We start from the raw sequence: 18,925 nt of genomic DNA, 5'->3' as shown, positions 1-18,925 counted from the left end.
GGGCAGCTTCTTCCACGATATTATCAAATTTATGAACTAACCGTTCAGAAGCTAGGGATGTATTCCTGTTCTCTCAATTTATCTTTTCACCTATTTACGTCTACCCCATCAATGACGTTGCAGTTTTTCTAAGGAACTGCTGCGCTCCAATGCTGCGATATGCATTTTGCACTCTGTATCTCCACCTTTGCTCCATCTGTTCTTGAGTTTCAGCTGATTCTATCTGTGTGTGGTATATCTGATTGTTTAGATTAATGCAAAACCAAACTTTTCACAGTACTTCGGGAGGTGTGACGTTAATGTGCACACATTCTCGCTGTCCGAGCACGACACGGGTGAACACGAGAAAAGCGGCTGGTCCCGATGGCATCTCGGGGCGAGTAATCAAGTAATTGTTATATGGTTATATGGTTATAAGTCTTGTGCTACGCAGCTAGCTCCAGTGCTCACTACATTATTCAACCTCTCCCTGGAGAAGCCCGTGGTGCCCTGCCTGCTTCAAAAAATCTATCATTGTACCGGTACCTAAAAATGCCTCCCCAGCCTGTGTGAATGACTACCGTCTGGTGGCCCTTACCTCGGTAGTCATGAAATGCTTTGAGAGGCTGGTGAAGAATCACATCTACGCCTTCCTCCCTGGGAACATGGACCCGTTGCAGTTCGCATACCGTCCGAACAGATCCACGGACGATGCGGTCTCCCAGGTCTTGCACACCGCTCTCTCCCATCTGTACAGCCAGAAGGGGGGGCTACGTGAGGATGCTGTTCATAGACTACAGTTCAGCCTTCAACACGATAGACCCCACCAGACTGGCCGGGAAGCTAATAGAATTGGGGCTCAACACCTCCCTGTGTGCCTGGGTCCTGGACTTTCTCACCGCCAGGCCCCAGGTAGTCAAGATGGGAGGGAATACATCGAAGTCCCTCACCCTTAGCACAGGATCGCCCCAGGGTTGCGTCCTCAGCCCCTATTGTACTCCCTGTACACACATGACGGTGTGGCTAGGTTCAGCTCCAACTCAATAATTAAGTTTGCTGACGACACTGTGGTGGTGGGCCTGATCTCAGACAACGATGAGAAGGCCTACCGGGAGGACGTGGCTGATCTAGCCAGGATAACAACCTCCTCTTGAGCATCAAAAAACGAAGGAGCTGATCATGGACTTTAGGAGGGCACATCATCCGAGGACGTACACACCATTGAGGATAAATGGGAATCCTGTGGATAGGGTGAACTGTTTTAAATATCTGGGAGTCCACATCTCCGAGGAAATGACATGGACATCACACGCCTCAGCACTCGTGAGTAAGGCAAGGCAGCGCCTTTACCACCTCAGGCAATTGAGGAAATTCAGAGTGTCTCCGAGCATCCTCCAGTGCCTCTACGCAGCGGCGGTGGAAAGCATCTTGTCCGGGAACAGTACCATCTGGTTTGGGAATTACTCTGCCAAGGACAAGAAGGCTCTGCAGAGAGTAGTGCGTTCGGCCGAACACACTATGGGAACTTCACTTGTCCCCCTGCAGGAACTATACATCAGGAGGTGCAACTCCAGAGCCAACAATATCATGAGAGACCCCTTCCACCCCTGCAACGGACTGTTCCAGCTCCTACGGTCAGGCAAACGCCTCCGTTGCCATACGGTGAGAACGGAGAGGTTGAGAAGGAGTTTCTTCCCAGAGGCAATTCGGACTGTAAACGCCGGGACTAACTCTACCAGGGACTAACTCTACTGAACGTTTTTCCTTCCATTATTTATTATGTAAAGGTATATGTGTGTTATGATTGTGTTTATAGGTTGTTTGTCTTTTTGCACTAAAGTCCGCGAGCATCGCCACTTTCATTCAACTGCACATCTCGTATGTGTATGTGACAAATAAACTTGACTTGTTATTGCACGTGCAGTTAAAATGAATGAACGACTGAAGAGTTGGTGCAAGGATCGGAGATTCAGATATTTGGACAATATGGATCTTTTCATGAATGGATGTGACCAGGAGACTAACCGCTGGTGGGCAGTTTTGAAAGTGCTGCAAAGGAGGGTTTAAACTGATGTCTGGGGCACATAATCCAAAGTTGTATTCAGACAGTTTGAACTTCTTTGCCAGCTTGCAGGAGTAGGGGAAATGCGAGGAAACCAGCTTGATGGAGAAAGGGATGGGAGGAAGTCAACCTGGGTAGTAAGTGATTGGAGGTAGCCATCTTGCGGGAGTAAGGGATGTGAGGTAGCCAACTTAGGGGTGGGGGTAAGTGTTTGGAAGTAGCCAGCTTGGGGGAATAAGGACAGAGAGGTAGCCATCTTGGGGGATTAAGGGATGGGTGGAAGCCATCTTGGGGTGGAAAATATGGGACACAGACAATTTGGCGGAGTAAGGGATTACTCCAGCTTGCAGGAGTAAGGGTAATGACCAACAGCATGAGAACACCAGCTTGGGGAGTAAGGGGTGCAAGGAAGCCAGCTTGGGGGAATAAAGAATGGGTCGTAACCAGCTTGGGGAGTACGAAATGTGTGCTAGCCATCTTGGGGATTAAGAGATGGGACGTAGCCAGCTTGGAGAGTAAGACATGTGTGGTAGCCAGCTTGGGGGATTCTAGAGGAATGGAAGGTAGTCAGCTTGGGGAGTAAGAAATGGGAGGTAGCCAGCTTGGGCGCGTAAGGGATGGGAAGTAGCCAGCTTGGGGGTTTCTTGAGGAATGCAATGCAGTCAGCTTGATGAGTACGGGGTGGGAGGTATCTTGCTTGCATGAGTATTGGGAATGTGAGGAAGTCAGGAGCGTGAGGAATGTGAGGAAGCTGGGAGGGGAGGTTGCAGCGTGGAGGATGAAGACGGTTCAGGAGGGGGGGTGGTGTTTGGATGGTAAGAGACGGTTCAGAATGGTTTAGGAGGTTGTGGACGGTGGCGACAGGGCTCAGCAGGGTGGGGACAGGGGAGGTGGTTGACAGCATGGTGCCAGATGGGGTGACTGTGGGACATGTGAGGCCATCCTCGCCAGCAGACAATTCAGCAATGCTGTATTCTGTTAATGTTTTTTGTACTATTATACAATTAACATGCTGTTTTGCTGCAGCAGCACCAAGAGTATTAGATAACATTTATTGACATAAATAAGGAATAATATTGCATCACGTTTCATCAGACTGGTGTTGCCGTGTGCAGCAAGACCGATGTTATGCGCTTAGTGTTTGGAGGAATGACGGACGACCTGAATGAAATGTCCATAGATTGGATGTATGCCGGGTGGTATGTTATGCTGCATGTAAGAATATAATTGTTCCATTCTACATGTGAGAATTTAACACTCCTGACTCCTGGTTATTCCCCTGAATGAAGAGTCCAGATCCAGGGGTCACAATCTGTGACCAGTGGTCGGTGCGTTTCTGGGGTGGCTTGTTTCTGAATCTGAGGAACGGTGGAATAATGGCTGCCCTGCTCCACCCAGTGTAAATGTGCTTGGGGTTCCTGTCTTCATCACTGTGTCTACCAGTGGTACCTCCATCCCCCAGGTACCGTTGGTCATTTGTGGTTTCAATACATTGAGTACAGAGGAAGCCAGTTATACGACCCACAATGTCTTTGCCGGTTGTGCAAGAGTTCATCGGTCAGATCCCACCTTCTGGTAACCAGTCTTCAAGCACACATTTTAATGTATACGTTTCTTCACAGGTAATTTTGGCAGAGTTCCAGATCTGTACTGATCCTGTGGTGGGAGAAACGTTTCACCAGGTCTACAATCTTTCAGCTAATTCGTGTATCACCGTGCTACCCAGTATTCGACCGAATTACTCAGGGAAAGTGGTCCTTCCCGTTTCGTCCCTTATCTCATTACTCTAGGCACCTCAATTGATGCTCTCGTGAAATTTAGCCTTTCCAATAATGTATCAAAGTTCAAAATACAGTTAATAATTTCCAAACTTATTCCAATTAACCACCTAACAGCCGGTGACTTTGTAACCTTTCTTGGAATTAGAAATGTGAGAAGTAGCACCATTTAATGCAGAATTGTTTCTTTCAGCTGTGATAATAGAGAATGTCTGCAAGATAGCACAGGATAATCCCTGTTTGTTGACGATGAATCAGTTGGAGAGCTGAGTACTGAGAGGAACAGATGTTAGTTCAACAGTTCAGTAGTTCAATATGTAACTGCACAGTGAAATTCTTAAAGCACATATTACACATGCAGGCTTCGCCATTTTCAAAGTCCAAATCAAATCTGTAGGCGAACCCGCCTATTCTCCTGTGAAGTGGGACTGGTGGTGGTACTGCAGACATCACCTGACATCATGGAGACCCTGCAGAGTCCAGGCCTGGGATATAATCCTTCTATTCTGGAATGGGAACTCCAGGGATGTGGTGGAATGTGCATGGGAGCAGTGGGGATTACAGAGTTGGGACGTTTGCAGTTGGCCCATGAAATGGTTTAATTCCCGGTCCAGCTAGTGGGGAATTTGGCAATGGGTAACATGGTGGTGTGGAAGCTTTTGTCCTGGATGGCAGGGTTGTGGGAAGAATAGGGCCAGCAGAGTGTGACAGTAATTCCCCATCAGTGGGTATTTTTCCTCTTTCTCTGTGAGTTGAAGCCTCCAAACAGGTGAGATGTGGATGTTGGGGATTGGCCGTGTTTGGTCTGGAATAGTGATACGGTGATCAGGGTGTTTGAAAGCTTCAGGGATCTGGCACAAATGATGAATTGCTGCCTTGGATAGATCAGATAGTCTTATGGATGACAGGGCAGACATGAAGAGCTTGGTGGTCTACTTTTCTTGTTTGTTAATTTGCAGGGGTTTACCATCTTGTTTGGATGGGGTGTTTTCCACATCTCCGCTGCACTGTAATGCTGTTTGTTGGTTCACAAGGCAATGTTTTCCTTCACATTCAATTGTCACCTGATGGTTCTGTTAATATTGTTTATTCCAGAGCTACAGAGTTTGTGAACGCCTGTCGACATCATGGCTGAAGGTGGTAACTGGGAAGGTGATTCAGTGGCCTCTACATCAAAGAAACAAACAGGTTTGTGAACCTTCTGTGACATATATATGATGCTCTGACAGTGGGTGTACACCTGATGCAAGAAATGAGGTTCACAGGGAAGTGGGAATAGGGAAGGGGCTGAGCCCAGAGAGTTGACATCTACAGGGACATCACCGTCACAGGTGGGCGGATGCAGGAATTGTCCGATAAATCAGCACTCTTTCTGGAAACATATGATCTGAGTTGCCGCCAAAGTTAAGTCAGAATATCAGAGTCCAGAATCAGATTGTGCGCAGAAATGAGCCTTTGACCCGTCTCCTTCCTGTCAATATCTCTACACTAATCCCATTTCTGAGCACTTGGTCTGTCGTCTACTATCAATTTACAGTTAGAATGGACATCCAGGTGCTCCTACAATGTTGTGACAGAGTACCTGCCTCCAACACCACCTCAGGCAGTGGGTTCCAGACTGCAGCCATCACTGCTGAAAGATTCTTCCTGAAAGATCATCCTCTAAATCTCATGGTCCCCACATTAAATCGATGCCCCCTGGTGTTAACCACCTCTACTATGGAGAGAACTATATTTACCATTGACCTTACTTTTCTCATAGTATTCTGTACCTCTATTAGATCACTGCATGTCTGGCCCAGATTCAAGGACGATGACTTCAATCACTCCAGTCTCTGCTGATACTTGAAATATTCATTTCTATGCGCAGCCTTGCGAATGCAGCACCGGAGACCCGGGTTCGATCCTGACTCCGGGCGCTGTCTGTACAGAGGTTGTAAGTTCTCCCCATGGCCTGCGTGGGTTTTCTCCGGGATCTTCGGTTTCCTCCCAGACTCCAAAGACGTACATGTATGTAGGTTAATTGACTTGGTAAATGTAAAATTCGGCCCTAGCAGTTCTAGGATAGTGTTAATGTGCGGGGATCGCTGGTAGGCGCGGACCCGGTGGGCAGGAAGGGCCTGTTTCCGCGCTGTATCTCTAACTAAACTTAAACAAATTGGTAACAAGGCCTCCCTGTACTTGCATTCTGTGCTGCAGCTGATGTCAAGAATGCTAAATGTCATCTTCGTGTGTGCTGCTGACTTTAGGGATCTCAGTGTTTCTCAGTGGTCTCTAGACCGTTGCAATTCATGGTGAATATCCTGGCTTTATTTATCCCTCCTAGTTGAGGTCTGCTGTATGATTTTACCCGTCTATGTGCACAACAATGTGTTTCACTCTACCTTGGTACTTGTGACAATAAAGTATTATGAAATATTTAGATTGAAGAGTGATCTTAGAGATGTATAAAATCATGGGGCGAGGGGTAAATAAATAGGGTGTGAGCACAGGTATTTTTTCCTCAGAGAATAAGAATCTTAAGGGCTTAAGGTGAGAGGGGAACCATTTAATAGGATCCCGAGGGTTAACATCTTCACACAGTGGTGGGTATATGGAACTTCAGCCCAACTTGCCCACACCGCTAAAACACCTCCTAGCTGCACTAGTCTCACCTGCCCGCCCTTGCCACATATCCCTCTAAACCTGTTCAATCCATCAACCTGTCTAACTGTTTCTTAAGCGTTAGGATAGTTCCTGCCTCAACTATCTCCTCTGGAAGCTTGTTCCATACACCCACCACCCTTTGTGTGAAAAAGTAACCCGTCGGATTCCTGTTAAATCTTTTCCTCAAAATACATTTGGACAGAGTGGTTTAGAGAGATGAAATGTCAACCCGTGGATTGATGGGACTAGATTTGATGGGTAATTTTAGTTAGGTTGGGTCAAATGGCTTAGCTTGCTCTATTTCTAAGATGACCATTAACTTCCACTTCCCCCAGAATGTCAGCTCAGATTGCTACCGGCTATTCCCAACCTGTGGTTTTCTCAATTTGAAATTGCTCTGCAACTGCAATTTATGTTTTTTTTTCAGGTGGGAAATTAACTAAAGTGGGCAAGATCCTCAAAAGACTTTGGCCAGGCACCTCATCAAAGAACGATGGTCAGAACACAGGAACAACGACAGAAAAGCAAAGTGGGATTGAAAGCAGAACTTCAATGGAATGTGAAGCCGCTGAAGAGGAAAGGGAACAATGTCAGTCCCGAGAAAGAGGAATAGGAGACGTGGTTCACGCCCCTGGAACTGAATCAAGTGATGAAATCGAAATCCATCATGACCGAGATTCATCAAACAAGGAATCATCGAGTCCCCTCCAAGGAGCAGGTGAGTGAAATGGGAGGGGAGTGGATGCTGCAGAATGGTGAAGACTAGGGACAGAGAAGAAAAAAAACAAACAGGTTAGGGCGAGGGGAAATGGGAGAGTTTTTCTGACTAGGTTCTTGACCAATAGTATTCTGCAAGGATCAGTTCTGGAACCTCTGCAATTTCTAAACAATGCCATGATTTGGACAAAAACGTCGGTGGTCAAGTTAGTAAGTTAAAAAACAATAAAACCATTTGCAGAATTGTGGATCATTGCACAATTGTGGTTCTGGTGAGAGGAATGTTTTAAGGGGACAGGCTGGGCTTTTTTTAGGCAGACTTTGGTAGGTTCCTGGAACTTCCTGGCTGAGGAGTTGGTGGAAACACTATTTAGATTAACACATGACTGACACAGTCAGGGAACAGAGCGATCCCGTCCGCGAGCAGGTTGAAGGGATTAGTTCAAATTGGCATGATAATGTTGGTGCATATGTGGGGATGAAGGGCCAGTTCCCGTGCTGCACTATTCTATGTTCTATGTGTCATCTCCAGGTTTGGCTTCATTAATCCAAATCATAGTCATAGACTCATACAGCAAGGAAACAGCATCCTCGGCCCAAGATGCCCCATCTACACTGGTAGATAGCATATGCCCCATTATGCCTGTCTGATTTCCTCCTTTAGTATGCTCCTCAATTCCCGAATCTCCTCTGGGAATAGACTTGATCCCACGTTCCTATATCGATCCCAAGCTGCCTCCATTTTCCTGACCAGAGCCTCAAATTCTCTCATCATGCAAGCGTATTTACTCCCACTTGTCTTGCCGTTCTCTTTGATATCAGCATGCATGCCTTGAACTTGTCACCACATTTTTCAAAGCATCCCAATTTCCGGATGTTCCTTTGACAGCAAATATTTGGAATTTAGAAGTATTTTTAGAAAGTTGAAATCTCCCACAATGACTACCTTGTTAGCCTATAGCTATCCACAATCTCTTGGCAATAGTGTTCCTCCAATTACCGCTGAATACCCCCACCCCTCCCCCCACAATTGACGCACCAACAAGGTGATCAGCCCGTTTTATTTAATAGCTCCATCCATACAGACTTACTTGAACAAACCATCAGTCATGTCATCTCATCTACTGCTGTAACATTCTTCCTAATCAATAAAGCATCACCCCGTCCTCTTTCACCCTCACCTCACTCTCTCCTGCAGCATCTATATCCTGGAACATTAAGATGCCAGTCCTGTCCCTCTCAGCCAGATTTCTGTAATGGCTACAACATCCTAGTCGCACATACCTATCCACACCCTCAGCTCATCCACCTTACCTCTCAGGCCTCTCACATTGAAATAAAATGCAATCAATCAAACAACCCTTCCTAGCTCGTTGTCAAGCCTATATTGTCTACTGAAAGTTCCCTGATCATAGTCCATACTAACCTCCAGCTTCTCATCTGCTTTTGTCATGCATTGGATCCCACTCTTCCACCAATCTAGTTTAAATACACCCACATAGCAGTAGCAAACCTGCCTGTCAGGATTTTGGGATTCCCATCCGGTTCAAGTGCAACTGACCCCTATAACCATATAACAATTACAGCACGGAAACAGGCCATCTCGGCCCTACAAGTCCGTGCCGACACAACTTTTTTTTTTCCCTTAGACCCACCTGCCTGCACTCATACAATAACCCTCCATTCCCTTCTCATCCATATGCCTATCAAATTTATTTTTAAATGATACCAACGAACCTGCCTCCACCACGTCCACTGGAAGTTCATTCCACACCGCTACCACTCTCTGAGTAAAGAAGTTCCCCCTCATGTTACCCCTAAACTTCTGTCCCTTAATTCTGACGTCATGTCCTCTTGTTTGAATCTTCCCTATTCTCAAAGGGAAAAGCTTGTTCACATCAACTCTGTCTATCCCTTTCATCATTTTAAAGACCTCTATCAAGTCCACCCTTAACCTTCTGCGCTCCAGAGAATAAAGACCTAACTTATTCAACCTATCTCTGTAACTTAGTTGTTGAAACCCAGGCAACATTCTAGTACATCTCCTCTGTACTCTCTCTATTTTGTTGACATCCTACCTATAATTGGGCGACCAAAATTGTACACCATACTCCAGATTTGGTCTCACCAATGCCTTGTACAATTTTAACATTGCATCCCAGCTTCTATACTCAATGCTCTGATTTATAAAGGCTAGCATACCAAAAGCTTCCTTTACCACCCTATCTATATGAGATTCCACCTTCAAGGAACTATGCACGGTTATTCTCAGATCCCTCTGTTCAACTGTATTCTTCAATTCCCTACCATTTACCATGTACGTCCTATTTTGATTTGTCCTCCCAAGGTGTAGCACCTCACATTTATCAGCATTAAACTCCATCTGCCATCTTTCAGCCCATTTTTCCCAAATAGCCTAAATCACTCTGTAGACTTTGGAAATCCTCTCTTCATTATCCACAACACCCCCTATCTTGGTATCATCTGCATACTTACTAATCCAATTTACCACACCTTCATCCAGATCATTGATGTACTTGACAAACAACAAAGGACCCAACACAGATCCCTGAGGCACCCCACTAATCACCTGCCTCCAACCCGATAAACAGCCATCCACCATTACCCTCTGGCTTCTCCCATTCAGCCACTGTTGAAACCATCTTGCTATTCCTGCATTTATACCCAACAGTTTAACCTTCTTACCAACCTTCCATGAGGAACCGTGTCAAAGGCCTTACTAAAGTCCATATAGACAACATCCACTGCTTTACCCTCGTCAATTTGCCTAGTAACCTCTTCAAAAAATTCAAGAAGATTAGTCAAACATGACCTTCCAGGCACAAATCCATGTTGACTGTTCCTAATCAGACCCTGTTTATCCAGATGCTTATATATATATTATCTTTTCCATTAATTTGCCCACCACTGAAGTCAAACTAACAGGTCTATAATTGTTAGGTTTACTCTTAGAACCCTTTTTAAACAATGGAACAACATGCGCAGTACGCCAATCCTCGGGGACTATTCCCGTTTCTAATGACATTTGAAATATTTCTGTTATAGCCCCGGCTATTTCTACACTAACTTCCCTCAATGTCCTAGGGAATATTTGGTCAGGACCTGGAGACCTATCCACTTTTATATTTGTCACAAGTGTCAGTACTTCTTTTACTTTGAACCTCATAGTATCCATAGCTACTCTACTAGTTTCCCTTCCCTCACATAATTCAATATCCTTCTCCTTGGTGAATACCGAAGAAAAACAATTGTTAAATATCTCGCCCATCTCTTTTGGCTCTGCAGATAGCTGTCCACTCTGTGTCTTCAATGGATCAATTTTATCCCTCGTTATCCTTTTGCTATTAATATAGCTGTAGAAACCCTTTGGATTTACTTTCACCTTACCTGCCAAAGCAACCTCATATCTTCTTTTAGCTTTTCTAATTTCTTTCTTAAGATTCTTTTTACATTCCTTATACTCCTCAAGCACCTCATTTACTTCATGCTGCCTATAATTATCGTAGATCTCCCTCTTTTTCCGAACAAGATGTCCAATTTCCCTTGAAAACCAGGGCTCTTTCCAATTTTTACTGTGTCCTTTCAACTGAACAGAAACATAAAGATTCTGTACTTTTAAAATTTCCCCTTTAAATGTCCTCCATTTCTCTTCTACATCTTTCCCATAAAACAAAATGTCCCAGTTCACTCCTATTAAATCATCTCGCATCTCATCAAAGTTAGCCTTTCTCCAATCAAAAATCTCAACCCTAGGTCCAGTTCTGACCCTCTCCATAATTATATTGAAACTAATGGTATTGTGATCACTGGACCCGAAGTGCTCCCCAACGCATACCTCCGCCACCTGTCCCGTCTCATTTCGTAACAGGAGGTCCAGCACTGCCCCTCCTCTAGTAGGTACCTCCATGTATTGCTGCAAAAAACTATCCTGCACACATTTTACAAACTCCAAACCATCCAGCCCATTTACAGAATGTGTTTCCCAGTCTATGTGTGGAAAGTTGAAATCTCCCACAATCACTACCTCGTGGTTACTACTAATATCTGCTATCTCCTTACAGATTTGCTCTTCCAATTCTCGTTCCCCATTTGGCGGTCTATAGTACACCCCTATAAGTGTTGCTACACCTTTCCCACTTCTCAGTTCCACCCAAATAACCTCCCTAGATGAGCCCTCCAATCTATCCTGCCAAAGCACTGCTGTAATATCTTCCCTGACTAGCAATGCAACACCTCCACCTCTTGCCCCTCCAATCCTATCACACCTGAAGCAACGAAATTCTGGAATATTTAGTTTCCAATCACAGCCCTCCTGCAACCATGTTTCACTGATCGCCACAACATCATACTTCCAGGTGTCTATCCAGACTCTAAGCTCATCCACATTTCTTACAATGCCCCTAGCATTAAAATATGCACATTTAAGAAACCCCCCGTCTCTTATTCTGTTTATTTCCTTTTTTTCTTTCTCCTCTAGTGTCCGAGTGCTTCCCTTTTCTGCTTCCTGCCTCCCATTCTGTCTACTAGCTTTCTCTATTTGAGTCCCTCGCCCCAACCATTCTAGTTTAAAGTCTCCCCAGTAGCCTTTACAAATTTCCCCACCAGGATATTGGTCCCCCTCGGGTTCAAGTGCAACCCATCATTTCTGTACAGGTCCCACCTTCCCCAAAAGAGGTCCCAATGATCCAGAAACTTGAATCCCTGCCCTCTGCACCAGTCTTTCAGCCACGCATTTATCCTCCACATCGCTCCATTCCTACTCTCACTGTCGCGTGGCACGGGCAGTAATCCTGAGATTGTTACCTCTTTGGTCCTTTTCCTTAACACTCCTCCCAACTCCCTAAATCCTCCCTTCAGGACCTCTTCCCTTTTTTTACCTATGTCATTGGTACCTATATGTACCACGACGTCAGGCTCCTCTCCCTCTGATTTCAGGATATCTTGGACGCGTTGAGACACGTCCTGGACCTTGGCACCAGGGAGGCTGACCACCATCCTGATCTCCCGACTGCGTCCTCTTGTACAAGTCACGTCTGCCCCATCAGTGATCGCAGTGGTACAAAAGTCTAGATCCGTTCCCCCTGCACCAGCTCCTTAGTCACTCATTCACCTGGCATTTTGTCCTGTTCCTACACTCACTAGCAAGTAGCACAGGAAGTGCTACGGAGATCAGTGCCCTGCTTTTTTTCTACCTTTTGCCTAACGTGCAATATCATTTGTGTCAACATGCACAACGACCTCTGGCTCCTCATTCTCTCCCTTGAGAATGTCAAGTCACCGCTCCATGATATCCTGGCCACCCTCCTGGAGCAGGATGTCAAATAGCCGCTCCGAGACAGCAGCACACCATCCAGAATTCCCGACTGCTTCCACAGAATCACCTTTCCACAACCTCCTACACTTGTCCCACCCCATCCCCCAACTGATGTGTATCCTACCACTATGGCTCTTCCAGCCACGATGCTTCATCCTGCCTAATACTACTGCTCTTCCCTGACGGGTCATCCCCTAACAGTCTACGTAGCATCTCAGTCGCACACACCTATCCACACCCTCCTTGCTCGCTGTCATGCCTCTACTGTGCACTGAACCTTCTCTAATCACAATCCATACTGGCCTCCATCTTCTCATCTGCCTCAGTCATGTATTGGATCCTACCCATCAACCATTATAGTTTCAATCCACCCACATAGCAGTAGCAAACCTGCCGGCCAGGATGTGTAAGAAGGAGCTGCAGATACTGGTTTAAACCAAAGATTGACATAAAGCTGGAGTTTCTCAGCGAGACTGTCAGCATCTATGGAGAGAAGGAATGGGTGATGTTTTGGGTCGAAACACATCTTCAGACTGGTTAGGGATAAGGGAAATAGACGGTGATGTGGAGAGTGGACTGTAAGCTGCCAAGTGAAATATAAGATGCTGTTCCTCCAATTTGCGTTTAGCTTCACTTTCACAATGGAGGAGACCGAGGACAGAAAGGTCGGTGTAGGAATGGGAGGGGAATTAAAGTTCCCAGCAACCGGGAGATCAGGTAGTTTCAAGCGGGCTGAGCGAAAGTGTTCGGCGAAACTATCGCCCAGTCTGCGTTTGGTGTCGCCGATGTGTAAAAGCCCTGTCCCACTTGGACGTCATTTACGCGGCATCAATTTACGCCTCGTATGGTGCGTGGTGACATCGGCAGTGACGCGCGGTCGCGTGACACGCAAATGATGCCCAAGTGGGACAGTCTCTTAAGAGTCCACATCTTGAACAATGGATACAGTAGATGATATTGGAGGAGGTGCAAGTTAACCTGAAAGGACTGTCCGGGTCCCTGGACAGAGTCGAGCGGGGAGGTATAGGGACAGGTGTTGCATCTTCTGTGGTTGCAGGGGAAGGTACCTGTAGAGGGTTTGGTTTGGGTGGGAATGGATGAGTTAAGCATGGAGTTGGAGGGAACGGTCTCTGCGGAAGGCGGCAAGGGGTGGAGATGGGAAAATGTGGCTTGTGGTGGAAAATTTGGAGCATTATGTGTTGTATGCGACGGTTGATGGGGTGGAAGGTAAGGACGAGGGGGACCTGTCTTTGTTCTGACGAATGGAAGGGGGAAGGGCGGAGCTGGGGGTAACGAGGAGACACGAGTGAAGGCCTCTTCTATGATGGGAGAGGAGAACCCCCGTTCCCTAAAGAATGATGACATCTCGGATGTTCTAGCATGGAATACCTCATCTTGGGCGCAGACGGAGAATTTGGAAGTAGGGGATAGAGTCTTTGCAGGAAGCAGGGTGAGAAAAAGTGCAGTCAATAGTCTATTTCTTGTGATGGAGACAGTGGGAGCTGCCGCTCAGAATATTGGCATTCCCCTCAGGTTCAGGTGCAACTCATCCCTCTTGTACAGGTCACGTCTGTCCCAGAAGAAGTCCCAGTGGTACAAAAGTATGTATCCCTGCCCCTTGTACCAGCTCCTTTGCCACGCATTCACCTGTCTTTCTTTCTCTGTTCCTACACTCACTAGCACGTAGCACAAGGAGCACTACGGAGATCACTGCCCTGTTATTTTACAATTTCCTAACGTCCTATGTCATTTGTGCCAACATGCACAGCAACTTCTGGCTCATTCTCCCCCTTGAGAATATCAAGTAGCCGCTCCGAGTCATCCTGGACCCTGGAAGCAGAAAGCAACGCACAATCCTGTAGTCTCGATTGCTGCCACACAATCTCCTGTCCACCCCTCTCCCCAACAGATGTGTATCCTTCCACTATGGCTTTGCCAGGCACGGAGTCTCATCCTGCCTGATACTACTGCTCTTCCCTGACGGGTCATCCCCTAACAGTCTCCAAAACTGCTACATGTTTGGAAAGGAAATGGCCACAAAGAATGGTCACCTACAGCCTTTGCCGACTAGAGGTCCTGGTGGTCACCCACATCCTTTCATCCTGGTCTTTGGTCGTGACCACCTTGTTGTTGGTTTTGTCCAAAGGGTCTCTCGGATGATCTCTAGGTCATCCATCTGTATCTCCAGTTCCCAAACACGGAGCTGCTCCTGGACACATTCCCAACAGGTTTAGTCACCAGGGAGACCAGCAGTTGCTCTAACGTTGCACCATTCCTCCTGCCTCTTGACGGCACTGAAATAAGATCCAACAAGCTCAACAGGCTGCACGACTGTACCTTTATCTCCTGCCCCCTTTCCTCGGACTCATTGCCGAAGACTCACACTTGCCCTGTACACAGCACTTTACCTGTACACAGTCTCTCTATTAATACAACTACCCCCGACAGGCCGCTTCACTGCATCTTGCCGTTTTATTACTTGCTCAATCAGCCAATTCCGATGCTCCAAACAATCCGCGCACCATATTTTCAAGTGCCCTGCTAAACTGTGAAGTCCTTTTATCCGCGTGGTTAATGTAGGCTGTAAAATAGGGAGACCCAGCACTGGCCTTTGCAGCATCTGTCTAGTTATTGACCCATTTATCCAAGTGAATGGGCTGCCAGGCAAGTGGTCAGTGTTATCCTGGATGGTGTAGGAGCTGCAACATCTCTTGTGTCCCTTGTGGTCCATGGGGAAAGGTTTGAATGTGAAGAAGCGAGTGGCTCAGTGCAAGATTTCAATACTGTTATACCACCAGGCCACAGGATGGAAATGGCTGAATCAGTTTAGTTTCTGGTTCAATGTTGACATTCCACGTCCCCTCCCCCTCCCCAAAACCTACCCGTTCCCACCCCCAACACCGGGAGATTGATCGTGGTGGGTAGTGGTTCACGGTTCACTTGGCAATCTTTTCATTCTTGTCTTAATTACTGTCTAATCCCACTATTATTATTCGGGTTACTGCAGAGCAGCAGAATATGGTAACACCTATCCACACCACGGCTGAAGTTGGAAACAGGACTGCGGCTCCAGTGACCTCAACAACAAGGATGGACACAGGTGTGTTGCAGAATTCTTCACGATATAAATGTTGTCTTGATATCTGGTTTGCATCTAGTACATGGTCCACAGGTCAGAAGGATAGGGGATTAAGGAAGGGACTGAGAAAGAGAGGATGTTAACATCTGCAGGCAGTAGTTGAAAGGACAGAGGGAGTGATCGTAGAGGCGATGAATCATCCTCATTGAAGATTCAGATGTGAATTAATGCAGTGACTGGGGAGAGGCTTTCTGAGAAAGTGAAGAGTATAAGATGGTGCATGAATCGTGGCGACTCTTGTGTTTGGACTCTGTGTAGTCTGTACTGTTGGAGTTATTATGGCCCAAGTTGTGCGTCAGAGTCATAGAGGCACACGGCATGGAACACGGCTCTTCAGCCCCACCTTGGACACGTCACACAACATGGCCGATCTACTGTAGTCCCACAAGCCTGCGTAAGGCCCATGTCCCTCTAAACCTAACCTATCCATGTACCAATTTTAACATAAAATCCCCGACTCCACCTGAAACCTATATCATTGTTTCTTGATTCCCCTCCTCTGGGTAAAATACTGTGTGTATTAATCTATTATATATTATAGATAGTGTATCACTTCCTCTCCTGATCCTCGTGTATAGGAGGATGGTCACTGAACTTGTGTTATCCTCGTGTATAGGGGGATGGTCACTGAACTTGTGTAGTGACAAAGTATCATTGAAGCCAGGGAGCATGAGGCCACAGAGAGTGGAGCGATGGTGATGGGTGGGACAGACTAGGTTGAAGGAGAGCAATTGCAATGCGTGTCCATTATCCATGAGTAAACTGGGTGGTTCATGCTTGTGGAAGATAATCCTAGGAAGATTACCTGGCATCACCCACAGTGTTGCCTCAGGTGATAAGTGCACCTGCACCTCTTCATCAGTGCATTTGTCTACTGTGTTTTTAGACAATAGACAATTGGTGCAGGAGGAGGCCATTCGGCCCTTCAGCCAGCACCGTCATTCAATGTGATCATGGCTAATCATCCCCAATCAGTACCCCGATCCTGCCTTCTCCCCATTACCCCGGACTCCGCTATTTTTAAGGGCCCTATCTAGCTCTCCCCTGAAAGCATCCAGAGAACCCGCCTCCACCGCTCTCTGAGGCAGAGAATTCAACACTCACCAATCTCTGATCGTCCCCAATCAATAACCCGTGCCTGCCTTCTCCCCACATCCCTGCCTCCTCCTCATATGTCACCTATCCATATTCTCCAGAGATGGTGGTTGACCCACTGAGTTCCTCCAGCACATTGTCTTATTCTGATATTCTGGTTTGATCATTCTAATTAGGGGGCAGGAACAGTGAGGATAAGGGTTGCTGTTGTAGCTGGAGCCAAGGGGACTGATTCAGATGGTGTTTAGTTTCTCTCTTTGAATACACAGATCTAACTCTTACATACTTTGAGCTCCTGACACAGTGGAGCGAGTACCAATTGTTCCAACTGACAAAATTCTATCGGGAGAGACTGAAACAAGCGATTGAAGAAGGGGTTGAACGTCTCAGCTTCATGATGAGACAGCAGGGATGTTTCAGTGAACAAGAACACGGGGTAAGTGGAAGGATCACGCTGACTTCTGTTTCCTGTCACATAACTGACGGCATCGAGGGGGGAAGAGTGACCAATGTCAGTCCCACTCACCTAGCATTCCCTGGGTTGAACAGTGCAATGGAGGCACTGATCTTTGATCAGTTTGTGTCCTGTAGATCTGGTATCAGGAATACAACCTGTGACCTGGGGATTTCTGAGAAATGTCCATTCTGATCCAGCTGTTCTTCCTGCACATGCACCTTAGCACAACGGTCAGGGGGCAGTCAACTTGTAAACCAGAATCTGAAACTATAATACTTCACAAGTGGCATCAGTCTCATTGGTCACATTTAGTTCAGTTCATTAAACCACAGAGGACATTGGGCATCAGCACAAGGAACTGCAGTTGCTGGTTTACAAAAACACACAATGTGCTGCACAAAATAACTCTGTTTATGCAGATGCTGTCTGACCTGCTGAATTATTAGACATTGAACTGTTCGCTTATCATTCAATTGACAAATAAAATAAACAAAAGTACATTTGCTAAAATCTACAATATAAACAAACATAGAAACATAGAAAATAAGTGCAGGAGTAGGCCATTCGGCCCTTCGAGCCTGCACCATTCGCCATTCAATATGATCATGGCTGATCATCCAACTCAGTATCCTGTACCTGCCTTCTCTCCATACCCCCTGATCCCTTTAGCAACAAGAGCCACATCTAACTCCCTCTTAAATATAGCCAATAAACTGGCCTCAACTACTTTCTGTGGCAGATAATTCCGCAGATTCACCCCTCTCTGTGTGAAAAAGACTTCCCCCTTATCCTTAAACTGTGACCCCTTGTTCTGGATGAGTCTATCCAGTGTTTCTTCATATGAAAATCCAGCCATCCCAGGAATCAGTCTGGTGAACCTTCTCTGCACTCCCTCTATGGCAAGATTTTCTTTCCTCAGATTAGGAGACCATTACTGTACGCAATGCTCCAGAAGTGGTCTCACCAACTGCAGTAGAACCTCCCTGCTCCTATACTCAAATCCTTTTGCTATGAATGCTAACATACCATTCGCTTTCTTCACTGCCTGCTGCACCTGCATGCCAACTTTCAATGACTGGTGTACCATGACACCCATCTCCCCTTTTCCTAATCGGCCACCATTCAGATAATTGTCTACTTTCCTGTTCTTGCTACCAAAGTGGAAACCTCACATTTATCCACATTATACTGCATCTGCCATGCATTTGCCCACTCACCCAACCTATCCAAGTCAGCTTGCAGCCTCCTAGCATCCTCCTCACAGCTAACACTGCCCCCAGCGTCGTGTCATCCGCAAACTTGGAGATGTTACATTCAAGTCCCTCGTCCAAATCATTAATATATATTGTAAATAGCTAGGGTACCAGCACTGAGCCTTGTGGTACCCCACTAGTCACTGCCTGCCATTGTGAAAAGGACCCGTTTACTCCTACTCTTTGGTTCCTGTCTGCCAGCCAGTTCTCTATCCACATCAATACTGAACCCCCAATTAGATTAGATTAGATCCTTTATTTGCCATTCAGACCTTTCGGTCTGAACGAAATGTCGTTGCCTGCAGCCATACATATAATAATAAACAACAAAAGACACAATAAACTCAAAGTAAAATCCACCACAGTGAGTTCACCAGGCATCTCCTCACTGTGATGGAGGCAAAAGTCTTAAAGTTACTGTCTCTTTCCTCCTCATTCTCCCTCTGCGCTGAGGCGATATGTTG

At 46.3% G+C, this 18,925-nt stretch overlaps 1 protein-coding gene across 1 annotated transcript in view; it reads left to right on the top strand.

The window, feature by feature from the left end:
* The first annotated feature begins 4,234 nt into the window (after positions 1-4,234).
* Positions 4,235-18,925, top strand: part of LOC129694555 (NACHT, LRR and PYD domains-containing protein 3-like) — a 33,378-nt gene continuing 18,687 nt past the window's right edge. The window contains 4 exon segments of the mRNA XM_055631281.1: positions 4,235-5,007; positions 6,893-7,183; positions 15,525-15,617; positions 17,021-17,187. Coding sequence (XP_055487256.1) covers positions 4,947-5,007; positions 6,893-7,183; positions 15,525-15,617; positions 17,021-17,187 — 612 coding nt within the window. The 5' untranslated portion in view covers positions 4,235-4,946.

This window comes from Leucoraja erinacea, unplaced genomic scaffold (genome assembly GCF_028641065.1).
Source record: "Leucoraja erinacea ecotype New England unplaced genomic scaffold, Leri_hhj_1 Leri_706S, whole genome shotgun sequence".
Classification (NCBI taxonomy): Eukaryota; Metazoa; Chordata; class Chondrichthyes; order Rajiformes; family Rajidae; genus Leucoraja; species Leucoraja erinaceus.
Note: the sequence above shows the minus strand (reverse complement) of the source record. Positions and strands in the feature narration are given on the sequence as shown.